The following is a 21,155-nucleotide window of genomic DNA, read 5'->3' as shown; positions in this document are numbered from 1 at the left end:
ACCATTGTAAGCATAGTTGCTACTGCACTTCAACAAGAAATATATATAATAGGTGTTTCTGTCAAAATAATTGTTTTGATTTTTACTGAAACTGCACTGTAAGCTACTAGTTAGAGAAGGATAATTTTATAAATGGAAGGAAAACTTTATACTTGGCCTTTAAGACATGCTTCATTTAAAAAACAAAATAAATTACATTAAATAACATATTTAATTACTGAGCCCTGTTCTCAATCCATTTATTTTAATCTAAATAGCAAGTGTTTAACTTGTACCCATTGTTTTATACCAGAAAGAAATTCTAAATGAAATCTCTTAATTAAATAATCCAGGTCTCTGCCAGAAGTATGCAAAATACTATTAACAGAAGATCCATAAAATGGTGAACAAATCTTATAAACATGTTCTAATACATTTTATTGTGTGCTTATGGTAGTGATGTTGTGAAGCCTTTATTTGTGCCATGTCTTTCTTAAAGCAACTTATAAAGTTTAAACCAGTCATTTGTGAAATTGTTTATTAGCATTTGAGCTGCATATTCATGACTTAACTTTTACAACTAAGTAATTTATCAGCTCAGAGGAATTTTGTTATTCTGCATAAGTACTAGAAGGGAGGGTGCAAAAAGAATGGAAAAAGAGCTCTTTTCAGTGGTGCCCAATGACAGACAACACAGAAATTCTCATCTGAACAAAGAGAATGCTTTTTTTACTGCAAGGAAGATTGAGTACTGGAACAGGTTGCCCAGAAAAATTATAGAGTCTTCATCCTTGGAAATGTTCAAAACCTTTTTGGACATGGTGCAGGTAGGTGACTTTGCTTGGAGAGAGGTATTGGACCATTTATCTGTCAGAGGTCCATTCCAGCTTCAAGTATTCTGGAATTTTGTAAAACTGCCAGAGGAAAGGGAAAAAATGATTTTATCTCTTGGTGTAAGTATCCATAATTCATGCAGCAGAGAGTGCCCTAGAAATGCAATCATTGTGGACCATCTGTGAAAGGAACCTCTCTTGCACCCCACCTACCTAAATGAACTTTACTGAGGGGAGGAAAATGATGATGTAAATATCAAAATATGGGATAAGGTAAATTTAATTTTTGGCATTATGCATGGTTAATTTATTAGTTCTTTTACTTAGCTATTTATATGGACCTTGAAATATCTTGAAGTGCATTATGTTCCATTTTATTTGTCCCAGACAAGATGCAAATAGGAGTATCCTGCTTTTTTGTCTTTAATTGCACCCAAAATCAAATTATGTCAGGGTGATATCTTGTTCTTGCCTTCATGCTTTCACTTTGCAGGGTGCACTGTTTTTCATATCACCTACAATTCACTGAGAAAAATATCTGTGTCTGGTTTTGCAAACAAGGATGCATTTTATATGAATTCTTAAAAACAGAAACAAGACAAAGCCTAGTAATCTATTATGACCTTAGAATTCCAGAACCACAGACCTGTTTAGGTGGTAAGGAACCTCTTGAGATAATTTTTTTCCATCCTAACCCTCTGTGGCTCAAGCAAGCTCATCTCCATCAGGTTGTCCAGGACCATATCCAGTCAAATTTTGAATATCTCCACAGATGGAGGCTCTTGGCTATTGTCTGATGATTACCCGTTTAGAAAATTTTATTTGTATTTACTCATTGAGACTGATGATTATAATACTGATGTAGCAAAACTAGCACAGGCTTCTACTCTCACAGTTTTTTAATTAGCATCCATAACAAGGGATTGTGATTGTGTTTTAATGAAAGGGAATAAAAAATTCAAGCAGCCTCATTGGAAGCACTAAAAAAAAAGAAAAATATGCAAACAAAAATGAACCCACCCTTAATAAGAGTCAAGGCAGATATGTTGTCTGTTCTTTATTAAACTCTTGGGATTTAGCAATGAAACACTTCTGGGAGAGCTTCTATAAAAGATCTTAGTTTTCGTATGTGACCCAGGATTTTATCTCTTCCAGCAGATGACAATAAATTAATACCTAGGCCTGACTTTTTTTATGCATTTCAGATACTGGTGCACTGGCAATATCGCACTTTTTACTATCTGATATCAATTCTCCTTTTCTCAATGAGTTCCTTGAGAAGGAATTAGCAATAATTCCCCAGCTGCTGTCTATGAATATTTTGGAGCTTGCCCTTTCCAGATTCTGAGGATAATGTGAGGAAACAGACCTAATTATTCTGGGTTGACATTTACATGGCCAGTGCTAATTTTAGCAGAGCTGTCTGTGGGCTTAATCGAAATGCTGCTATAGTAATTTTTATGGAGAAACTATCAAGAAAACAAACAAACAAACAAACAAATAAAAGTGCCCCCTCTAAATGATTCTTCATGAGACTTCAACAAGATATTCTGAGCTCTGTCTCATCTCTTTTTCAATTAAAGGAGACTGAACTGAGTGCTTTTCTTCAGGGTAAAATCAATGGGAGGCACTCAGATGCTACAGAATTAAGAGCAGTGCATTAGGGAGATGCACTTCAACATCTAGAAATTTTACCTGCAAAGCACCTTACTAATATGAAAAAAATATATGGCTTTAGGTTAAGTTCAATGGGAGGCTGACATATTGCGAATATTTTGTTCCCTTCCATCACAATTTTATCACCACGGCACTGCCTGGTATTTTTGCTCTTAACATTTTTCCTAACCAACTGTAGAGGCAAAAAATGCTTCTTTACCCATCTGTATTTCTTCCAAATAACATCCCAGCTATGGGCATCCACTGCTGCTTTAATTTTAGCTCTCACAGTGCTGAGCTTTCTAGGGCTGACACAGAAGTTACACAAACTCAACCACAGTGCAATGTCCCAAAGAATTGTAGCCAGGAATTTGAAATACACTCATTTTGATTTATTATCTAATCCAGTTCTGTGTTCTAGGCTCAGTGCCTGAGGAATCTTTTACAGAATCAGTGTTCTCCAGCAGTGTTCTCCAGCAGCCTCTGGGAAAGCTAGAGGCAAGGCTTAACAAAAGGTTACCTAAAAATGAAATGAGGGAGTGTGCAGAGCTCCATACACTCTTTGTAAGGCACTTGGCTCAATTGCAGCCCTTGGTTTGAGTCAGATGCCTTCAGTCTTTAAAGGGTCAGCTGAGCTTACTCTGCTAACTTTTGCTTTTTCCTAATGGGCTGTAGGACAGTGAAAGAGGAGTGAGATATTATCAAAATCTGATCCAAAGCTTTTTACCAAATGTGATGTGCATGCGTTCAGAAAAGGGGCTTGCTGCGGATTTCTCAGAAAAGAATTTGTGGATACTCATTGCAGTAAAATAATTACACAAAGACAAGGGATCAGCCATTGGTATTAATTTTTGGTATCCCTGGCAGAGTACTTGAGGTCCCCAGGCAAATAGGAGCAGGTAACACTGATTTTTATTAAAGTTGTACACAGAGCTATTTTCTGTGTGCTAGCCCACATTCTCTAAATGGGAAAGAAAAAATAAAAGCAAATTATTTTTGCCATTAGGCCTATTTTATTTATCTTATTAACTAGCCAAAATCATAATGAAATAAATCTGTATTAGCAGTTAATGATCAGTTGGTTAGTTGACAGCTTCAGGCAAGCTTGGTGATATAAAATTACCCTTATTATGAACATCTCCTATTAGGAAGATTTTTTATTAAAAATGTGAATGCAGTCTGTTTCAACAGCAATATTATAAAATTTGTCTTTTCATGATCTTTAATAACAAATTTTCTGCCAGAATGACCCAGAATGCTATCATATGTATTCTGTATTAAAATCTATTTAAAAAACCCCAAGGGGCTCTGTCCTGTAACAGGCATAATTATGCTACAGTTCAAAATATCTATGTAATGTATATAACTAGTTATAAGTTTACAGTCTATTCTATTTGCCATCTGTTAAAAGCTTTGCAAAAGAAACTTAAGGATTTGCTGTAATGGTGTTACAAAGTGTTTACATTATTTTGATATCCATGTATATGTGGATTCAAGGCAATCTAATTGCAAATTTATCCTGAAGTATACTCTTCTGTTTTAAAGATATTACATGCCTTTGTCTCAACTAGATCAGAGTAAGCCCAAATTGGGCAAATCCCAGCAGAGAACTGACTCTCACTGGGGGAGAATAGTTTGTCAGTGCTGTAGTGGGTTTCTGATCCAGAGGGATGGATCCCAGTTCAGATGTCTTCAGGGGTATTGCAACTATGCAGCTTATTTATTTCAGATACTGGATTAAAAATGAGTTGCTAATTTTAAAAGATTTTCTCTTCAACCATATGGTTGCCAACATTATATGTATATATTTGGCTATGGGCTTGATAGATAATGCCTTAAAGATCTAAAGAAAAATCTTAAACGTTGTCAAAATGAGAAAGAAAATAATTTATTTTTTTCATTTAGCTATTAACATTGTATAGATTTTTAATTAGGATATTTTCAAGCTCTTTCATGATACAAAACTTTTCAAGTAATTATTTCAAAGGTAAATTGCTCTTGCCATGATGAACTTCTACAAATACACAAGAATGAAGCAATCACAAATGCAAAGTAGTTGGTTAATTTTCATAATTAGTATATGATAAACCTCTTACATATGGAAATTCAGGTATATTTAGGTAAGAATTTCCTACAGCTTTTCACATTCATAGTAAAGTGAGGCAGTGGTCTATATTTGATGTTCTGAGGCATTTTTGACTGGGAGAGGTAGAAATCCTGCAGAGTTGTGTGGTTTTAAATATTCCCAACTTTCCTAATTTAAGATTGATTTTCCCATCTTAACTTGGTTAGTTTATTTTAATTCAAGACAGCTTCTATCAAAAAGCTTAATACCCGTAGACTTTATGATTAAATGATGGTGGTGAATTAGTGCAGATGAGGAGTCCAGACCCTTGCTCTATGTTTTGGGGAGCTGTTTTTCAAACCTTTCTCTCCTTCCCTTTTTTTTTGTCTTTCTGGCCATTTCAGTGTTCCCCTCTGAGATAATTTTACTCAGTCTCTTTGCACTTCCACCCTCATTTCCAAACTTCTGTGCATCCACCTTTTTTTCATTTTGTCCTTCCCAAGAGTGCATTATAATTCCCCTACCACTCACTCTTCTACAACTCTCAGCACTGAGGTCTTCACCCTCGAGGAATTTTGGCTGTAGGAAGGTGACCATTTGTAGCACCAGGTGACATTTCCCTGCTGACAATTTTTGAGCACAAATCCACGTGTGGTGATCAAAGAAGCAATCCCAGGAGGGTGCTGCAGGTCCCAGGCAGGGTGACTCCAGCTGATCCAGTCATTCTCAGGGAATTATACCCACAGAACTGCATCACCTCGTATTCATTGTAGAAAGTGTGAAATACTATCACAAAAACTGATTCAAAGCCTAATGTAGGAGTAGTTCTTCATAACTAAGCATTTTCTGCAGATAGAATTAAAGCTGAAACCCTAACCCTGAGGTGTCATTTCTGGCAAATTCCAAGAATTCTTTTCAAACAAAGAGCTTTATAGCTAAAAGACTGATTTACTTGTTCTATTCTGTGTAATCTTTCGATTATTTCTGAGTAAGTGAGGTAGATGTTCTAACACTTGGCAGACTGACAAGTCACTGGAAAAAGGCCCTTAAAGATTCAAAATATCAGGCTACCTTCCTTACAGACAACATAAATTTAATTAGTTTGTTTTTTATTTTAACAGCAAAATCAATCAGATAAGAAATCATACATAAAAGACATGGTTTGTATAATAATAATGAAGGCTCTTTTAAATATATTTCAGTTGTCTTGAATGTAAGCATTTGTTTTTGGATTGATCTTTTTTATGCACTATTACTCACAGATGTAACCCACAGCTGAAAATAACATGACTTAAGCCCTACAAAATTATGGTATAGACATGCATATGTTACACATGATCTCTGAATATTAAATGTGGGACATTCACTTAGTTGTGGTTTTTGTTTTGGATTTTTTTTGTAGCAAAGGCAGGGTAAAATTGATTTCTTTTACTGGGAAAACCATACAATATTATAAAAAGTTAAACAGTGATTAAAAAAGAAAAAGGGAAAGATGCAAGTAAAATGACAGAAAATATTTTGAAAACTTTCAAAATGTCATAATAATCTGTTCCATCTTGCAGGAATCCGATTAGCTCCAAAAGAAAAACTGGAAATCCCTGTATTATTCATGCCAACTGAAATGAAATTTTATAAAGCAGTGGTGGTAATTCATGTAATGAGGGAAAATGGTGAAAACTGGCCTTATGTGGTTACTGCTAAATCAAATGCACACTTAAACAGGTAATTTATTCTAATAGGAAAAGAAAAAGTAGTTGAGGATGCTCAATCCTATCATCATTTATCCCATTGACTATTCATGTGTAGCTCCCAAGGGCAGTCCAGTGTCTGATTTTGAGGGCAGTGGGTATCCATCAAAAGCTTTTAATGTACCCTGCAAAGTATGCAGATCCAGGGTAGGATTTCTGTCTGTTTTAATACCTACCTATTCTTGCTTTAAATAAAGAAAATGTAAAGAACTGGCTGCAGGTGCAGCTATGGATATTGGGCGAATGAAATCTCTTAGGTACCTCTGTTTTTTCAAGATATTTGGGATAGTGATTCTCATTCTAACATCCTAATGTTTTTATGAAATTCATAAACTGCAGAACCTGACGTTATGCAGATCAGGCCAAATATTTTCAGATCTATAATATTCAAATACACTAAGTGGATCCAAATTATACCCGGTATAATTTATAGCTGATATATTTAGCTGAATTTAATTTAATATTTTTCTCAGATATGGTTAGAATTACAGCATATAGAGTCTAACCTTCCCAAAAACTCTTAAGTCTAGATTAATTTGGAAGGAGAATTTTCATCAGTCTAAGTGATACTCTTATTTTTCTAGAAATGTTACTGTAGCAGAGAATGGGAAAACTCAGGGAATACTCTGGATCTATCCGATTAATGGAACGTCTGAAGCACCACAGCAGAAATCAGGTAGGTAATTCTTGAAAAAACCTTGAACAATATATTTAAGAAAATCAAATAGTCATTTGTATTCTCACCTGCTTGATCAGAAGAATTTGCAGCTGTACTTGGCTATATCTTAAAAAAAGATAAAATCACATATTAAAAATAAAATCTTCTCCCACTTCCAAAGCATATCTAGATTGTTACTTTGTTCTTACTGTGGATAAAAGGAGTTGGGGACAGTTGTAAATCTTAAGGCCTATGCCCTTCAGTGTCCCAATTAATCCCGAGTTTGAGAACTGAAGGTAAGCTGAACAAAGTAGTGACTCAAGGGTAGACTTCTTCTTGGACACCCAGAACACCCTTCTGAAGAGTCTACAGGGTGCAAAATATTGGAGCAGATGTTTGCTGCTTCTCTCAGCCTTGAATTTCATGTCTTAATCAAAACCAGAATATAAAGTAGTGTGAATAGCAGTAAGTTTTCCCCTTCCTCCTGAGTAGTAAAGTTGCATTAAAAGTTGAGTGACATTCTTGGAGGTTTCTTGCTTATTTTGGGGATAGTAAATGCTTATATATTTGGCCATCTGTATTTTTAAGGTGTGATATAATTCCAGATCTATGAAACAGGAAGTTGTAAACAGCTTTTTAAATCTATAACCCTGAAACTACAGCCTGATGTGTAGAGGTGGGACCAGTTCTATACCAGCTTGTCCTTTCAGCTTACCTATTGTTGACTGAATAAGTGAATATAATACCTTTCTACATTAAAGGTATCAAGACACAAAAAATTTCTGGAAAAAACATAGAAATAGATATTTGTACTGTCATTAATTTATATTGCTTAAGGACTCTACTTGTAGACAAATGCCAATGATGTGGTATTAATTAGAACTTTCATCTCTTCAATTTGCACTTTAATACCTTAAGGAATGAAAGAGAATATTATCATGTAATCAACTGTTGCCCAAAACGATGGCTTTAATGAGTCTCATTAGCATTAGAACAATGTATATTAATGTGCATGTTTGTTGTGTTATTTAAAGCTGTTGTGTAATTCACTGGCACTCTTCAAGATAAATCTCCCTTTTATTGGGCTGTTGCTTTCATTGAAATCACAGAATCATTAAAGCTGGAAAAGACCTCTAAGGTCACTGAGTCCTACCATTAACCCAGCACCTCCACATCTCTCCTGTCTGAATATTTTCAGGTGTGATGATTCCCCCAGTTCTCTGGGCGCTTTTTTCCATCACCTGGCCACCCTTTCCATGAAGAAATGTTTCCCAATATCCAATCTAAACCTCCCTTGGCACAACTTGAGGCCATTTCTTCTTGTCCTGTCACTTATTACAGGGAGATGAAACTGACCCCCACCTGGCTACACCCTCCTTCCAGGTGGTTCTAAATTCCTAAATGCTTTTTTAAAGCAGCAAAACTAAATTGTAGCATATTTATGTTATCCATTAGTTTATGTTCAATAAATGTTTGTAATACATAAAAAAGCATTGAATTAATTTTGAATACATATTTTTCTTTGGCCATCAGCATGTTATGTTGAGGTAATATTTTTTCCCCAAGGAAAAACTAGGTCTTTCAAGAATGTCCCAGAAAACAGAAATAGGTGTTTGTGTTTATGGAATTTTTCATTCCTACCTTGATTCTGAAAGCCTATGGTTTTCAGTTAAAAATGAGCATTTAGAAAACTTACATTGTAATGTGTAAATCCAAAGCAGGTAATAACAAGATATCTACTTAAAAAAATATTTTAAATAATGACCAAAAGAGTATCATAATCTCTTTTAATGCAGACATTTATTAGAATTGCCTGGAGGCTACAAGTTTCTGTGTCAAAACCACAAACTGCTTGGCTGGTATATTAGGAAGTTCATTTTAGGGTCATTCTTATTTGCATCTTAATATACTTAAACTTCTAGAAGTCACTTGGCTTTCTATCTCATGAGACTAATTAAAATGATCAGTGGTCACAACCCATGTAGTACATGTTAAGTAGATGATACCTTGGCTATCTTATAAAAGTGATTACAAATGGAGGATCATCTGGAATATTCTTTTAATTCCTGTAGAGTGTAGAGTCAGAGAAGCATACAGCAATTTTAATTGGAGGAGACCACTGGAGGTCATCAATCCAAGCACCTGCTCAAGGGTAGCTTGCTCAGGGACTTGTCCAGTCAAATCCTAGATACATCTGAATTTTATTTGTAAATATTACTTAGCCATTTAGGAAAGAGAAAATGTAAAATCAATTTTGGTAGCAAGATGAACTGTAGAACAGAAAATGACACAATATGCACACTAATATGAAACATTTGGTAAACTAGTGAAATACAGAAAATTTAATCTATTTTAAAATATACGGTCATACATTTAAACAAAAAGATGTGTGTTTAACTATTTCAGTAACTCTCCCTCATGGAAATTCTAAGAGATCTCTAGAAATTTCATGATTAAAGACAAGAGAGAAATTTGCAAGTGCTGTTGGGAGCAAATTGAACAGATTTCTGTTTGTCTAGCAATATTTTATACTACTTCACCACAACAAAACAATAAAAAGTGGAGGTTGGGAAAGTCTTTCAGTTGTCTTGCTCCTTACTGGAATTCTGTCTTTCTCTAAGCACATTTAGCTTCTGTGTTTAATTGCTTTGTTAAAATCAAGATGCCAGCACTTTGCAAATGAGATGTTTTTGCTTTTCTGTAGTTGTGATACGCTGTCAGGCCAGGCAGAGACTGGAGCAGAGAGTGGAGCTGCTGCTGATTGGAATATTGCCTGATGCCACTGCTGGGCTTGAGGCAGGGAATTCTGCTGTGGCTGATAAGGATGAGTCGTCCAACGCCCCAGAAGTCACTGATGGTAAGAATAGTTTTGATATCATACTATTTTAGGAAAATTTCAAATAAGTACATCAGCAGAAGTGCAGCTCTGCCATGACAATAAGAGGTTTAGGCAAATTTTCCCAGTCGATATTTCTAGAATTTGCAAGTATAGGGTATTTATTTGTTTAACTTTTAGTCTGCAGCTGTAGGCATCAGTGAACCTAAACCTTCCCATTTTTAAAATTTAGCCTACATGTGAGGCTTGCATATACACAACTTCTCCTTTAAAAGAGAGCCCAAAGTCTTCAGTTAGAAAAAATACGTCTGTGTAAGCATTGCCAGGAGACATTTATCTGCAGGTTTATAAGATGCATTCCCATCAGCAGGTCAATATTGGTATCAGAATGGATTGAAGAAGGAGGACTTTTTGAAAGAAGTGATAAAGCTTTGTAAAAAGATAGCTTCCACTTACTGTTAATCTGCTGAGAATACAGTGAAAATCAATTTATTCAGATACAGCAGCTTTTCAAAATATACCTCTCCTTGAAACAGAATGGTGCACCAAAGAAGTAGTAAGGAAAGAATGCTTGTTACTGCTATATCATCAGCATTTCTGTTATCAGTTATACTCACTACAACAAATTTGAAAATTTTGCACCTTGGAAACTTAACATTCCATTTTGGGTTCAAAGTCATCCTCCTTTATAAGGAGAATGTTATTTAAAAATTATGACACATGAGACAGACTAATGTGTGTTTAATTTAGCTGTAGATGAGAGAAGGGATTTCACCTGTACTCTGGCTTTGTTCAAAGTGGTAAAAGATGAGTTTACAGAAAATAATTGCAGTCTATCATGTAATCAGTTGGAAGGGCAGGCAAACTTGGCTTTTGTGTCCCATTTCTGCCATTTACAGTCTGTTCCAACAAAGGCTTTGCAGGAATACCACATTACAGAAAATATCCTGCCAAACAGCAGAAAAAGTGAATAGCTGTAAAAGGTAAATCAAGATGCATTACACTCTTCCTAGAAGGCAAATTTTCATGCAAACATGCACATACTCTGCACACTGATCAATGTAATCTCATATCAGCAATTACTGTCCAGATCTTTAAACAGATTTTATTTCTGAAAGCTTTTAAAATAGAAGGAGATCTGAAGTTGAACTGTCAAAAACAGCTTGCATAGTGTATGTTTACTGATTGGCTAATATTAATAATTACTTTTTAACATTTTATATTTACTTATATTGCAGTGACAAAGATAACTGGGCATATTATCATCTTACACTCCCATATTACAAAGTCATAGTGGTAAATTCAGTAAAGCAAAAAGATGTGGAGTTGTCAGTGTACATAGTGTACATTCTTTCCTCTTTGGAAAACTGTAAATACTATTATAAGACTTTGTTCAGCCTTTTGAGAACAGCTGTCCATTAAGATACAAAGGCCCTTTTTTTTTTTTTTTTTAATCATAGAGTAACAGATTTAGCTCATTTTTGGCTGATTGCACATGAGTGGGCTGCCTTAAACACACCTGGGCTATTTCCCTCCAAAATGGTGGTGTCTGAATTGACAAGAAGAACGTGCAGTGAGCAAGCTGAGACAGCATTTTGAAAGTCTTGCAGATTCATGATGTCTAGTTCTTGTTTTATTCATAGGAATAATTTATTAACACTGGCTTCTGCACATGCTACAAGACATTGATTTGGGGCATTGCATCTTTTTAAGTAAGAAGTCTGGTAACGAAGTGCTTTACACCATAGGTAGTAAGATCATTTTTAACACTGTGCTTTTCATAGTTTTCAGTGACATTTTAATGCCATTATTGATAGATGAATTTGAGGCCTCTTACGAAGCAAGTTAAATGGTACTATCTGAGCTTTCTGCAGTCTACCAGTAATAACATAAATAAAAGACTAAACCTTTAAGATAACAGTCTGGCACACTGTTCTTCATTTTTTTCTCTTCTGAAAGAGTGATTCATCAGAGTGCCTGTGTGATGTGTAGTAAGCAGTTTTTACACCCAGGGATAAATGATGATAATTACTGGCAGATCAGATTTAAGCAGCTAATACTGTGCTTCAGTATCTAAATTATTTGGACAAGTATAAATTCATGTAAAGTGAAAAATATCCAAGCACATCTTTTACATAAAAACTTCAATTTCATCCAATGCAGAGAAGTGCTTTTAACACAGAAAGCTACTACAATTTCTTAAGAAAGAGGGTGCAATCTAAATACTTAGCCTCAATGACATAGTTTCTTGTTCAGATGTCAGTAAAGTTCCAGGATCAAATAATGAAAGCTTAATATTTGAGATATAGCAAATACAGTATATCCCTTTTAAAAAATAATTTTCAGTTGCATTAAATGCATATTTTCACCCTAAATGTATTTTTCATCTGTTTTCTTACATATGGCTATAAAGATATCTTTTGCAGTAAAGGAAATTTAAGAGCTGAGATTCATCCAAACAAGTGTTAAGTTTGCTTTTTTCCTAGTTTTGACTATTCAGCGGAGAATACAAACATGTTTAATTTTCCACAATCTTCTAAAAAAAATTAAAACATTGGCAAATCAGTTATGGATGTTTGACTGACATTTGACATTCACAACTTCGTGTGTTTGTAGTGATCCTTGTGTAACCTTTCCCTTTCAATTGCTTTAGTTAATCTCATAAGCCAACCATGAGGGCTGAGTGTTTCTCATTAACTTCCCTCATCTTTATTAATTCATAGCTCTCCTCAGAGCCCAGCAGCTGATCTTAGCTACTTGCTCCTGGGTTCTTATTTCTGGGAAGGTTTCATGACAGTTACCTTGAAGGGGAATAGTGCTGCCCAGGTTCTGTGGGGTAGCACAGGTATGAGCTTGGTTTATGTTATGACCAAGTTTTAGAGACATTCTGAACTCAGACTAAACAGATGGACAGTTCAACTGCTCCTGAGAGTGAAATAACATTTTCCAGATGTGCTAATCCATAATGTACATTGGCATCCATTATACAGAGTGTATCTGTACCCTTTGTTTCACTGTTTATAAAACCTTTATAGCAACTACTTAATATTCCTGAAACTCTACAGATTATGCAAAAGGCTCTATTTTCTTTCATTTCATTAAAGCATCTCTTTGAAACCAGCAAAGAATAAAAACATATCCAAACATATTAAAAAGCTTTTTTCCATCCCCAGCAGGATTTTGTGTTAGCCAGTGGTATGGATTACACTAAATTCCCATTTAATGTGATGGATCTGGATCAAGAGCTCACCTTTAAGATAAAAGGTCAATAAAATTGGGTATGACCAAACAAATCTTTGGAGACAAGGTGTCTTTATAGACTTGATCTCTTATCCAGAGATGTTAATGTGATTGCTGATAAAGTGTAGCAGGTTAATATTGAAAGCAGTATGAAGAGGATAATAATGATGAAGATGGCCCTATATCCTACTTAAGCCATTTCTTTATTGTCAGAATAACTGTGGCATTATTTTTGAAATTATCCTTGAGGATGGGAAAATTATAGCTATATAAATTAGATTTTTTTTCCTATGCAAGAAATAAAAGAAGGGATAACAAAGTGTTTGTTTTGGATTAAGAGTTGATGAAAGTAGTGATCGATGGTAAAATGAAACTGTTGACAAGGAGGTGAACCAACAACTGAGACACTTTGTTATGTATTATTGCTTTGTTGTTAGGGGTGACAATCCTGATGGAAACCAGAAAACTAAAATTCAAAGTATAAAGCATCAGAAGAGAACTGAAAGTCTTAGATGGATTATTTTGTCAACTACATAATTTTTGTTTGCATATGCCTGCTTGCTTCTTTATTTATGAGTGAAGCATGGGAAAGATTTGATGTATTGTTTATTTCCATTATTGAACTGAAATAATGCAAGGCATTTTAATGAAGAAGGTGAAATAGTTCTTGTTGGTACACAAGGCTATCACTGGGTCCATTAAAAAAGAGAAAAAAATACAGCACAATTTTTTATCTCATGAGTAAACCCTCCTACTTCCATTTCTTAATGTAACTAGAACAATAGCAACAAATACTGGCAAAAAAAAGAACTCGTGAATTGTGAGCAGGCAGTTGGGAACTGCTTTTATTTTTGTTTACAGTAGTCACTCATTTCTGTTTCCTTGCCATTTTATAAAATGTTAAAATCTGTAAGCCTTAGGAATGAGAATTGTCATCATCATCATCATCAAAGTAATTAAAATTATTTTCTGATACTTATGCAAAATCATGCTTACTTTAAATATTCAACACTTAAAGGGAACCAGGTAAGTTATAAACTGATCTGAAGTTATTTTTTAAGCTTCACAAAATTGCCAAAACAATAAATAATATAAACCCAGAAATAATTAAATTCTTCCAGGTTCTACTCTTCAGTATGATGTAGATCCAGGAAACATGAGAAGTCCAAAAGAACTGATTGAATAACCCCAGTAATGTCTGAAACAAGAACACACAAATAGATATCCCTTAAAATTATTTGAGCTAGTGGATAAGAAATACTTAGTCAATATAGTTAGCTAGGAGAGTGTATTAATTATTTTAATTCTATATATTTGTGATTGCCGTTTCTCCCCTTTCTTGCTCACAGAATTTCCTGTAATCTCTTTGGTTGGGTGATCAGGAAGCCTTACCTCCAATAGAAACAGAACCACTACACCCTTGTTTTGTAAAGATATTTTGGGGAAGCTTCTGTAAATCAGATCCATGGCCAACACAGCTCTATAGGACCTTAACTGTTCTTCTGGAACATCATAACACCTAACAATGATCTGTCTGCATTAATTCCCACTTTTTTCTGAATGATTTTCTCATTATTTATGGGACACCAACAAAGCATTGCTAGTCAAACCCCTTAAGATGCAAACTTCTTAGTTTTTTTCTGGGACAGTGGTCTTCTATCCCTCAGCTGTGTTTGAATGCTTTTTGTCATAGAAAAGCAGAGGATTTATGCACTTAAATTTGCCTCAGAAAATTTATCTGACGGCCACTGTAGTAAAACACCATATGCATGCAACAAGCCTATCCCAAATGCTCTTCCATTTCCAGGTTATTGCAGCCCATTGTCATTTCTGTGATAAAATTCTTTGTCCTTGTCTTCTGTCTCTGAAGTTGCATTGTTCAAGTTTTGTGGTTCTTACAGAAAATGAAGTTATTATCGCTAAGATCTCCTTCATCTCTTCCACGCTACACATTTCCAACAGAACATGACAAAAAAATTCCCCAACAAACTTCTCCTATTGTTTTGTAGAATGTGCAAAACTTTATGTCTTTATAAATTACTGCCTCAGGCGTGTTGTTTTGACAGTTTAAGAACAATTTGATGTGAAGCTTTGGAGATACAGGTAGATATTGAAAGTATAAGACAAGTAAATAGAAGTTACATAGAATCACCACAGAACTTTGAATGAAGTGATAACCTTGAACCATCCCTCTTTCTTCAAGCCAGCTGTGGAAGACAAGAGGGAAACCTCAGAAATTTACTATGCAAAACTTTTATTAATTCTAAAACTTGATTTGTATCCAAAAAATAGCACAAGTGGGTACCTCCCACGAGATGAAATGTCTTATAGTAGAGGAATTTACACTACCCTGTGTGATAGATGTTCTGTTTTACGTGTAACTGAATTCAATCTGTTGGGTAAGGAAAAGGAGGCAAATGAATGTGACCTTGGTGATCAAGTGCTGTATTCCACTCTCTGTGGCTCACTTTTGTATATTAAAAAAAAGCCAGAAGATAAAAAGTGCATGCTTTTGTGATAGACCATAGTACAGTGTAAAACTGTCAAGAACTATTGAAAAAATGGTGACATGGGTTTTCAATTTAGCCTCTGTGTGTGCCAATTCAAATAGACTGGTTAGGTTAAAAGTCAACTTGAGTTGTTACTGATTTCTATGGGCAACATTGAAAGTGAGGCAAATTACTCTGGATACCATGGAAAAAATAATATCTGTGTGAATTAAGACTAAATAATGAGATGTTCCTGAAGAAGCTGCTTTGATGTTTCTGTGCCAACGTACAGATGTGATCTTTATCTGCCAAAGTTTCTGTCTAAATGAAGACATGGTTAAATTAAAAAGGGAACTTGTTGAAAAAGGATTATAATGGTTATGAAGAAATAAATTGTATTTCCTTTACAGCAGGAATTTATAGGATAGTGTACAAATCTGAATAGAAAGATGAAAGCAAATAAGGTGAGATACTTTGGGCTGAAAAGAATCCTTTTGATTTTTCTGAGGTTTTCGTTTCAACTTACTATGCAAGTAATATGAGAATAAAGTAAGCATTGAAAGGGATGTATGGAGGCAGAGTAAAAAGAGAATTGGTGAAAAAAGGATTCAGAGAGAGAGAGAATATATGGAAACAAGCTGCAAGGAACAATACTAGATGCACACCATGTTTTTCATATACATGAAATGGATTCACAAGTTTCCATTTAATTCACTAAACTATGCAGTGTTTTGAAGTAACACATTCTCAAAAAAAAAAAAAAAAAAAGAAAAAACTGGGGGGAATGCTTTTTGCTGCTTCTTTACAGTAGAAACTTGGTTTAGAAGTAGGAAACTCTTTTAAAGAAGTGTTTTGAAAAAGTTAGGAAACAGAAAAATTGAATGTAAGAGAAAATTTAGGAGAGAAGCATTCCTGTCGGTTGCTAAGGAATTAGGCAGTGGGATGCAGGGTAAAAAAAGATGTGGATAAGAGTGGAATTTTGCAGAGCCTTGAAGATACGGATGAAAGTTTTTAGCTGGATATAGAAAGAGAAAAACTTGCAGAGAAGAGATATAAAGACATAGATGCAGAACTATGTTGACAACTTCATTAAATTCCTATGAGGATCAATAGTTTCATTATCAACAGAAGGAGATCAGCTTTTTTATCCATTCATTTCTATGAGTTTAATTTGGTGTCTGGGATTTAGTAAAGTTATGTTGTCTTTGCTTATATTTGTAATATAAGCTCCATATATAATGGAGAAATCTGGTGAAAGGCATATTTAACTACAGCCAGGTCTTTGGGGGCTTTTATGCAATTTGTTTATTCTGCTGCTATTATCCTTTAGTTGTGATATTTTACACTGAGATGCACATACATACATATACATACATACATATATACACAGATATATAATTTTCAGTTGAGATCTCATGTCTTACTACCTGCCTCATGTCTACTTAAGTGTTAGGATGTTCTTGACCACTAAACTTTTTTACTTTTTTCATTTATTACTCTTGAAATTCACTTTTTGCTGTTTATTTGAATATTTACTTGAAAACAGGATTAAAATTATTTAATCTGCTGTACAATTATGTCTTCTTTCTGCCTCTACTTTTGCTGGAGAGGCAGAACTACATATTTAATGTTCATACCCCAGTGCCTGCTGAGTTCCAGCAGTGTCTATGTGAAAACTCCTGGAAGACAGTGGAGAAACAGCAAAAGGACAAATGTCAGACGAGACTTGATAGGGGCTATGAAGGAAGATATTTCAAAAGATTTGGAAGGTGAAGATTAGATGCCAGATGCCTGGTAGAAATGAGTAGTTAACTCCTGTTTTTGTAGTTTCTGTGTTAGCAGTTTGGGGACTATTAAATCAAGAGAGGAGGAAATCTTTCTTAGGTGTCATGGCCACAATGGTCACAGCCTTGGAAAATTATCAGAACCAGCAAAAAAATCAGAGTGCAGTATGTTACATTCAGCACCAAGTGAAAATAATTAATCTGGTTTATGCAAAGCATGAAACTGCAAATTTATGAGTGCCTGGGCTTAATTACATGTTTGTATTTGGTGATTGTGCTTCCCTGCTTTATGAAATGACTGCAAATAAGAGCAGTTAAGTGAATTCACTTGCATCTCTGTTTTACTGCATCCATCCAAGGAAAAGCATCTGCAATGAGGACAGGCACTTTTGCAGTCTGAGCATGTTTCCATCACAGTTTTAATTTCCATCTGCCTCATTGGAAATGGGAGACAGTGTGGAAGTAAAGGGGTCCCTGGGGGAGATGCTCCCCTTTGCCATGGTCATGTCACCAGGCGTGCCGCGGGTTGAGCGCTTTGTGGGGAGCTCAGACAGGCAGATCCCCCTGGGTATCCACAGGGACTGCAGCCTCCCAGGACACTGGCCATGAGATTTGATCATCAGGAAATGCAGTGTATAATGAGCTGGTCCTCAGTGAAATCAAACGCTCACTTTTCAGAAACAGGAGGGAGGTACAAATGCTTCTCTCCTGACACCGTGAAACTCTGAGGTCAGAAATACCCAGTGGGCCTTTCTGTAGGTAATAGGCCCATCTACAAATCTCTTTGTTATTAATTATTTTGAACTTTGAAAACAGGTTTTTTTCCACTAAAATGGTATTTAAATTTCTAAGATTCCTATTTTGTGAACCTGTTGGAATAGTTCTTTAAATTTTACATGCATTAATTTTAGATTCATGCATCTATTCATTAGTTTTACAGTAAATCTAGCAGTCACAGAAATTAACACTTCACCAATTTGTATGCCCAGAGTGTAAAATCCTTGGAGTTTTCATGCTGTAAGTCTTAGGAGTCATCAAATATATTTTTTAAAAAGTGGTCTATATCTTTTCATCTTCTTGAGGCTATTTAAACTAACCCCAACACTTTTATTCCAGAGCTTCTGAAGCAGTGTCCTTACTGGCACTTGTAAATAAATGACAGGCAAGTCATAGTACAGTATAGCTGAAAATCTTGGTTTCCTTTTAAACATAAGTGCTTCAGTAGCTCTGCATACACAAGTGTTGCTTAAATGCATACTACCTTTTTAGAAATATTTATTTACACAAAAGAAAACACTTGAAGACAGAGATTAATTGCCTTTCAAAAGAAGAAATGTTTAATGATTAAAAAAAAAAATGTCTTGGAATAATTACCTCAGAATATATTTTCTTTTCTTACTTAAAAAGGGCAAAATATTACTGAGAAAATAGGCAGAAGTAATATATTTTTATAATCAGAATTTCTATTCCCTAGATTTAACTAGCTGAATATAAACAGCATGCCTATATCTTCCCAGTGTTTGGATTGATAAATATCTCTGTGTTGATTCAGATATGGCTAAAACTCTCCCTGCTGCTCTCTATTTACAGAACATGAGTGGATTAATTGGGGTATACTTTTATATTTGCATGTGTATTTTACATCTTGCATTAGATAAAACAAGAATTTTACCTGTATTAAAAATGATGTTTTTTAAAAAGAAAACGGAACTGAAATGAAGAGAAAACTGAATGAAAGAGTACAAAGAGCTGGGCCTAAAGGGTCAAGGCCTATTTGAGCAGTATGTTATATTGTATTTGACTTTGCTTTAAAGAAAGTGTTAGTGCTATCTCCATGTTTTATATCTTCAGCCATTTTAATTGAAACCAGAAATTCTAAGAGTCAAGAGAACTCTGAATATTTCACAAATTGAATAATTTCCTATCTGTTTAATACCTTTTTTTTTCTTCTAGGTTCTGCCAGTTTATTTAGGCAGCACATGTATTACAGGATTCCTAGAATAAAATATTAACATTTCACAGAGAATTCCCATAGCATGATAATATAGGAGTCTTCAGGGCAGCTGTGATGAAAAATATAACTATGTTTCACATTTTTCAGCAGTGCTAAACTAGATCAGCAGTCTAGATCAAAATGAGCTGAAGGGACCAATATAACAAGGTTCCAAATATTGGCATTCATAAAAGCATAATTTTTTCTTTAAATGTTGGAAGTATAAAATATTTTTAACTAATTACTTAATATAAGCATAGAACAGGTTGCCAAACAGCCTGGAACAGAAAAAAAAAATATTTAATTGCTTCTGACTAAGAAGTTATATATATATATGTCAAACCAAACCCAAATGTCTGGATATTAAAAGCAGTATGCAGTTCTTCCTGGCACCTGAACTATAAAATAAGCTTTTCTGAGTAGCATTCTGTGATATAACTGCTGAAAGAAGCATCTGCTCAACAACTGCAATTTTTTTTTTTTCACTGTGAAATGCTCCAGATTTTGTCGTCCTTTGTCTTCCATTGATTGTCAGCATCTGAATCTTCATGTTCTAGCATTTGTCAAGGATGACTCCTAAAAGCCTTGGGCTGTGTTGAAATCTGAATGCATGACGTAAACATTACATTTTTCAAATGGAAAAACAGCAAGCATGAAACAATGCAGGATGGTTCTAAATATTCTAGACTGTAGGAAAAAGTTTTCATGTTGAATTTCATTTTAACAGATTATATTTCTTAAAATGAAGTCCCTGTATACATGGATCAATAAATGGAAATCCTGTATTTTGGTACTCAGTGTGTATATAATCTACTATGATTGATAATCCCATATGCTGGTCATGATACTTTGCTTAAATCTGCGTGACTCTAATCTGGTATATATTGTACAGAGGTCTGTGAACAATCTACTTTAAAGAGTTACAAATGTTTCAGTATAAGCTGCTACATTTCTCAGAGTTAATCTTTGTGTTATAAAAATGAAGCAAAAGTTCATGCCACCTGTTAGCTGCTGAAGTGGGAAGAGGAAATTGTGCATTTCAGAGAAGGACAAAGGACTAAACGTGTGGGAAGACATCTCCATACTCACTTAAATTTGGGTGGTTTTACAGATTGGCAGTACCAAACTAAGCTTTCCTCTAACGTTGTATCTTGGACTTTTTATATAAACAAATCTGTCATCTGTATTTTAGAATTCTGAGTGAGAAGGCCTTGGGAATTAACTCTGCAGCTGCCTGGCACTATGCAGCCAGGATATGTGGACAGGGATGTACACACAGCAGTTCTGTACATTTGTACTCAGCTGTGCAAATTCAAAATGTGCCCTGAGATAGGTGGCCATAGTAAAGTGAAATCTCCTGTAGGAGTTAGTGCTTGTGTTAAAACACTTCTCATCCATAAAATGTGTAAAACTTTTAAATGGATTAGCAGCTTGAGATTCTTTTCCTCATAGAAATGTTCCCTTCTGTGCCTAAATTACTATTGTATACTGAATATCTCAGTTTCCTTTATTACAGCTGGAGGAGACATTTGATTCAAGAAGCTCAGCTGTTTATTTTTATGTCATTACTACTTGGCCTTTTCATAGCTGCTTCAGGGAATAAGAGAAGAGGCTGCTGGTGACTTCTTCACTATTTCTCTCTATTCTGTTTCTCAGGCTTGCAGCCATCAATGGCATTGATGTCCTTAATGATTTTTTTTTTCAATTGTCCCAATGGCATTACTCAAAAAGAGTATTATGAAATTTTCATTTGGCTGATGAACTGGAAATATCTCACCAGCCAGGGCAACATTACTATTATGATTCACATATCCCAGATAAGTTTTCCAGCTTCTATTTTGCTGGAAACCGTAAAGCCTTTCATATGAAATGGG

At 34.9% G+C, this 21,155-nt stretch overlaps 1 protein-coding gene across 1 annotated transcript in view; it reads left to right on the top strand.

The window, feature by feature from the left end:
* CFAP47 (cilia and flagella associated protein 47) overlaps positions 1–21,155 on the top strand; it is a gene marked incomplete at its 5' end in the record, with an annotated part of 257,080 nt that overhangs the window by 211,838 nt on the left and 24,087 nt on the right. Inside the window, 3 exons of the mRNA XM_088159355.1 lie at positions 6,096–6,255; positions 6,866–6,957; positions 9,644–9,796. Coding sequence (XP_088015481.1) covers positions 6,096–6,255; positions 6,866–6,957; positions 9,644–9,796 — 405 coding nt within the window. The remainder of the gene's footprint in view (positions 1–6,095; positions 6,256–6,865; positions 6,958–9,643; positions 9,797–21,155) is intronic.

This window comes from Sturnus vulgaris, chromosome 2 (assembly GCF_052056855.1).
Source record: "Sturnus vulgaris isolate bStuVul1 chromosome 2, bStuVul1.hap1, whole genome shotgun sequence".
NCBI classification, from domain to species: domain Eukaryota; kingdom Metazoa; phylum Chordata; class Aves; order Passeriformes; family Sturnidae; genus Sturnus; species Sturnus vulgaris.
Note: the sequence above shows the minus strand (reverse complement) of the source record. Positions and strands in the feature narration are given on the sequence as shown.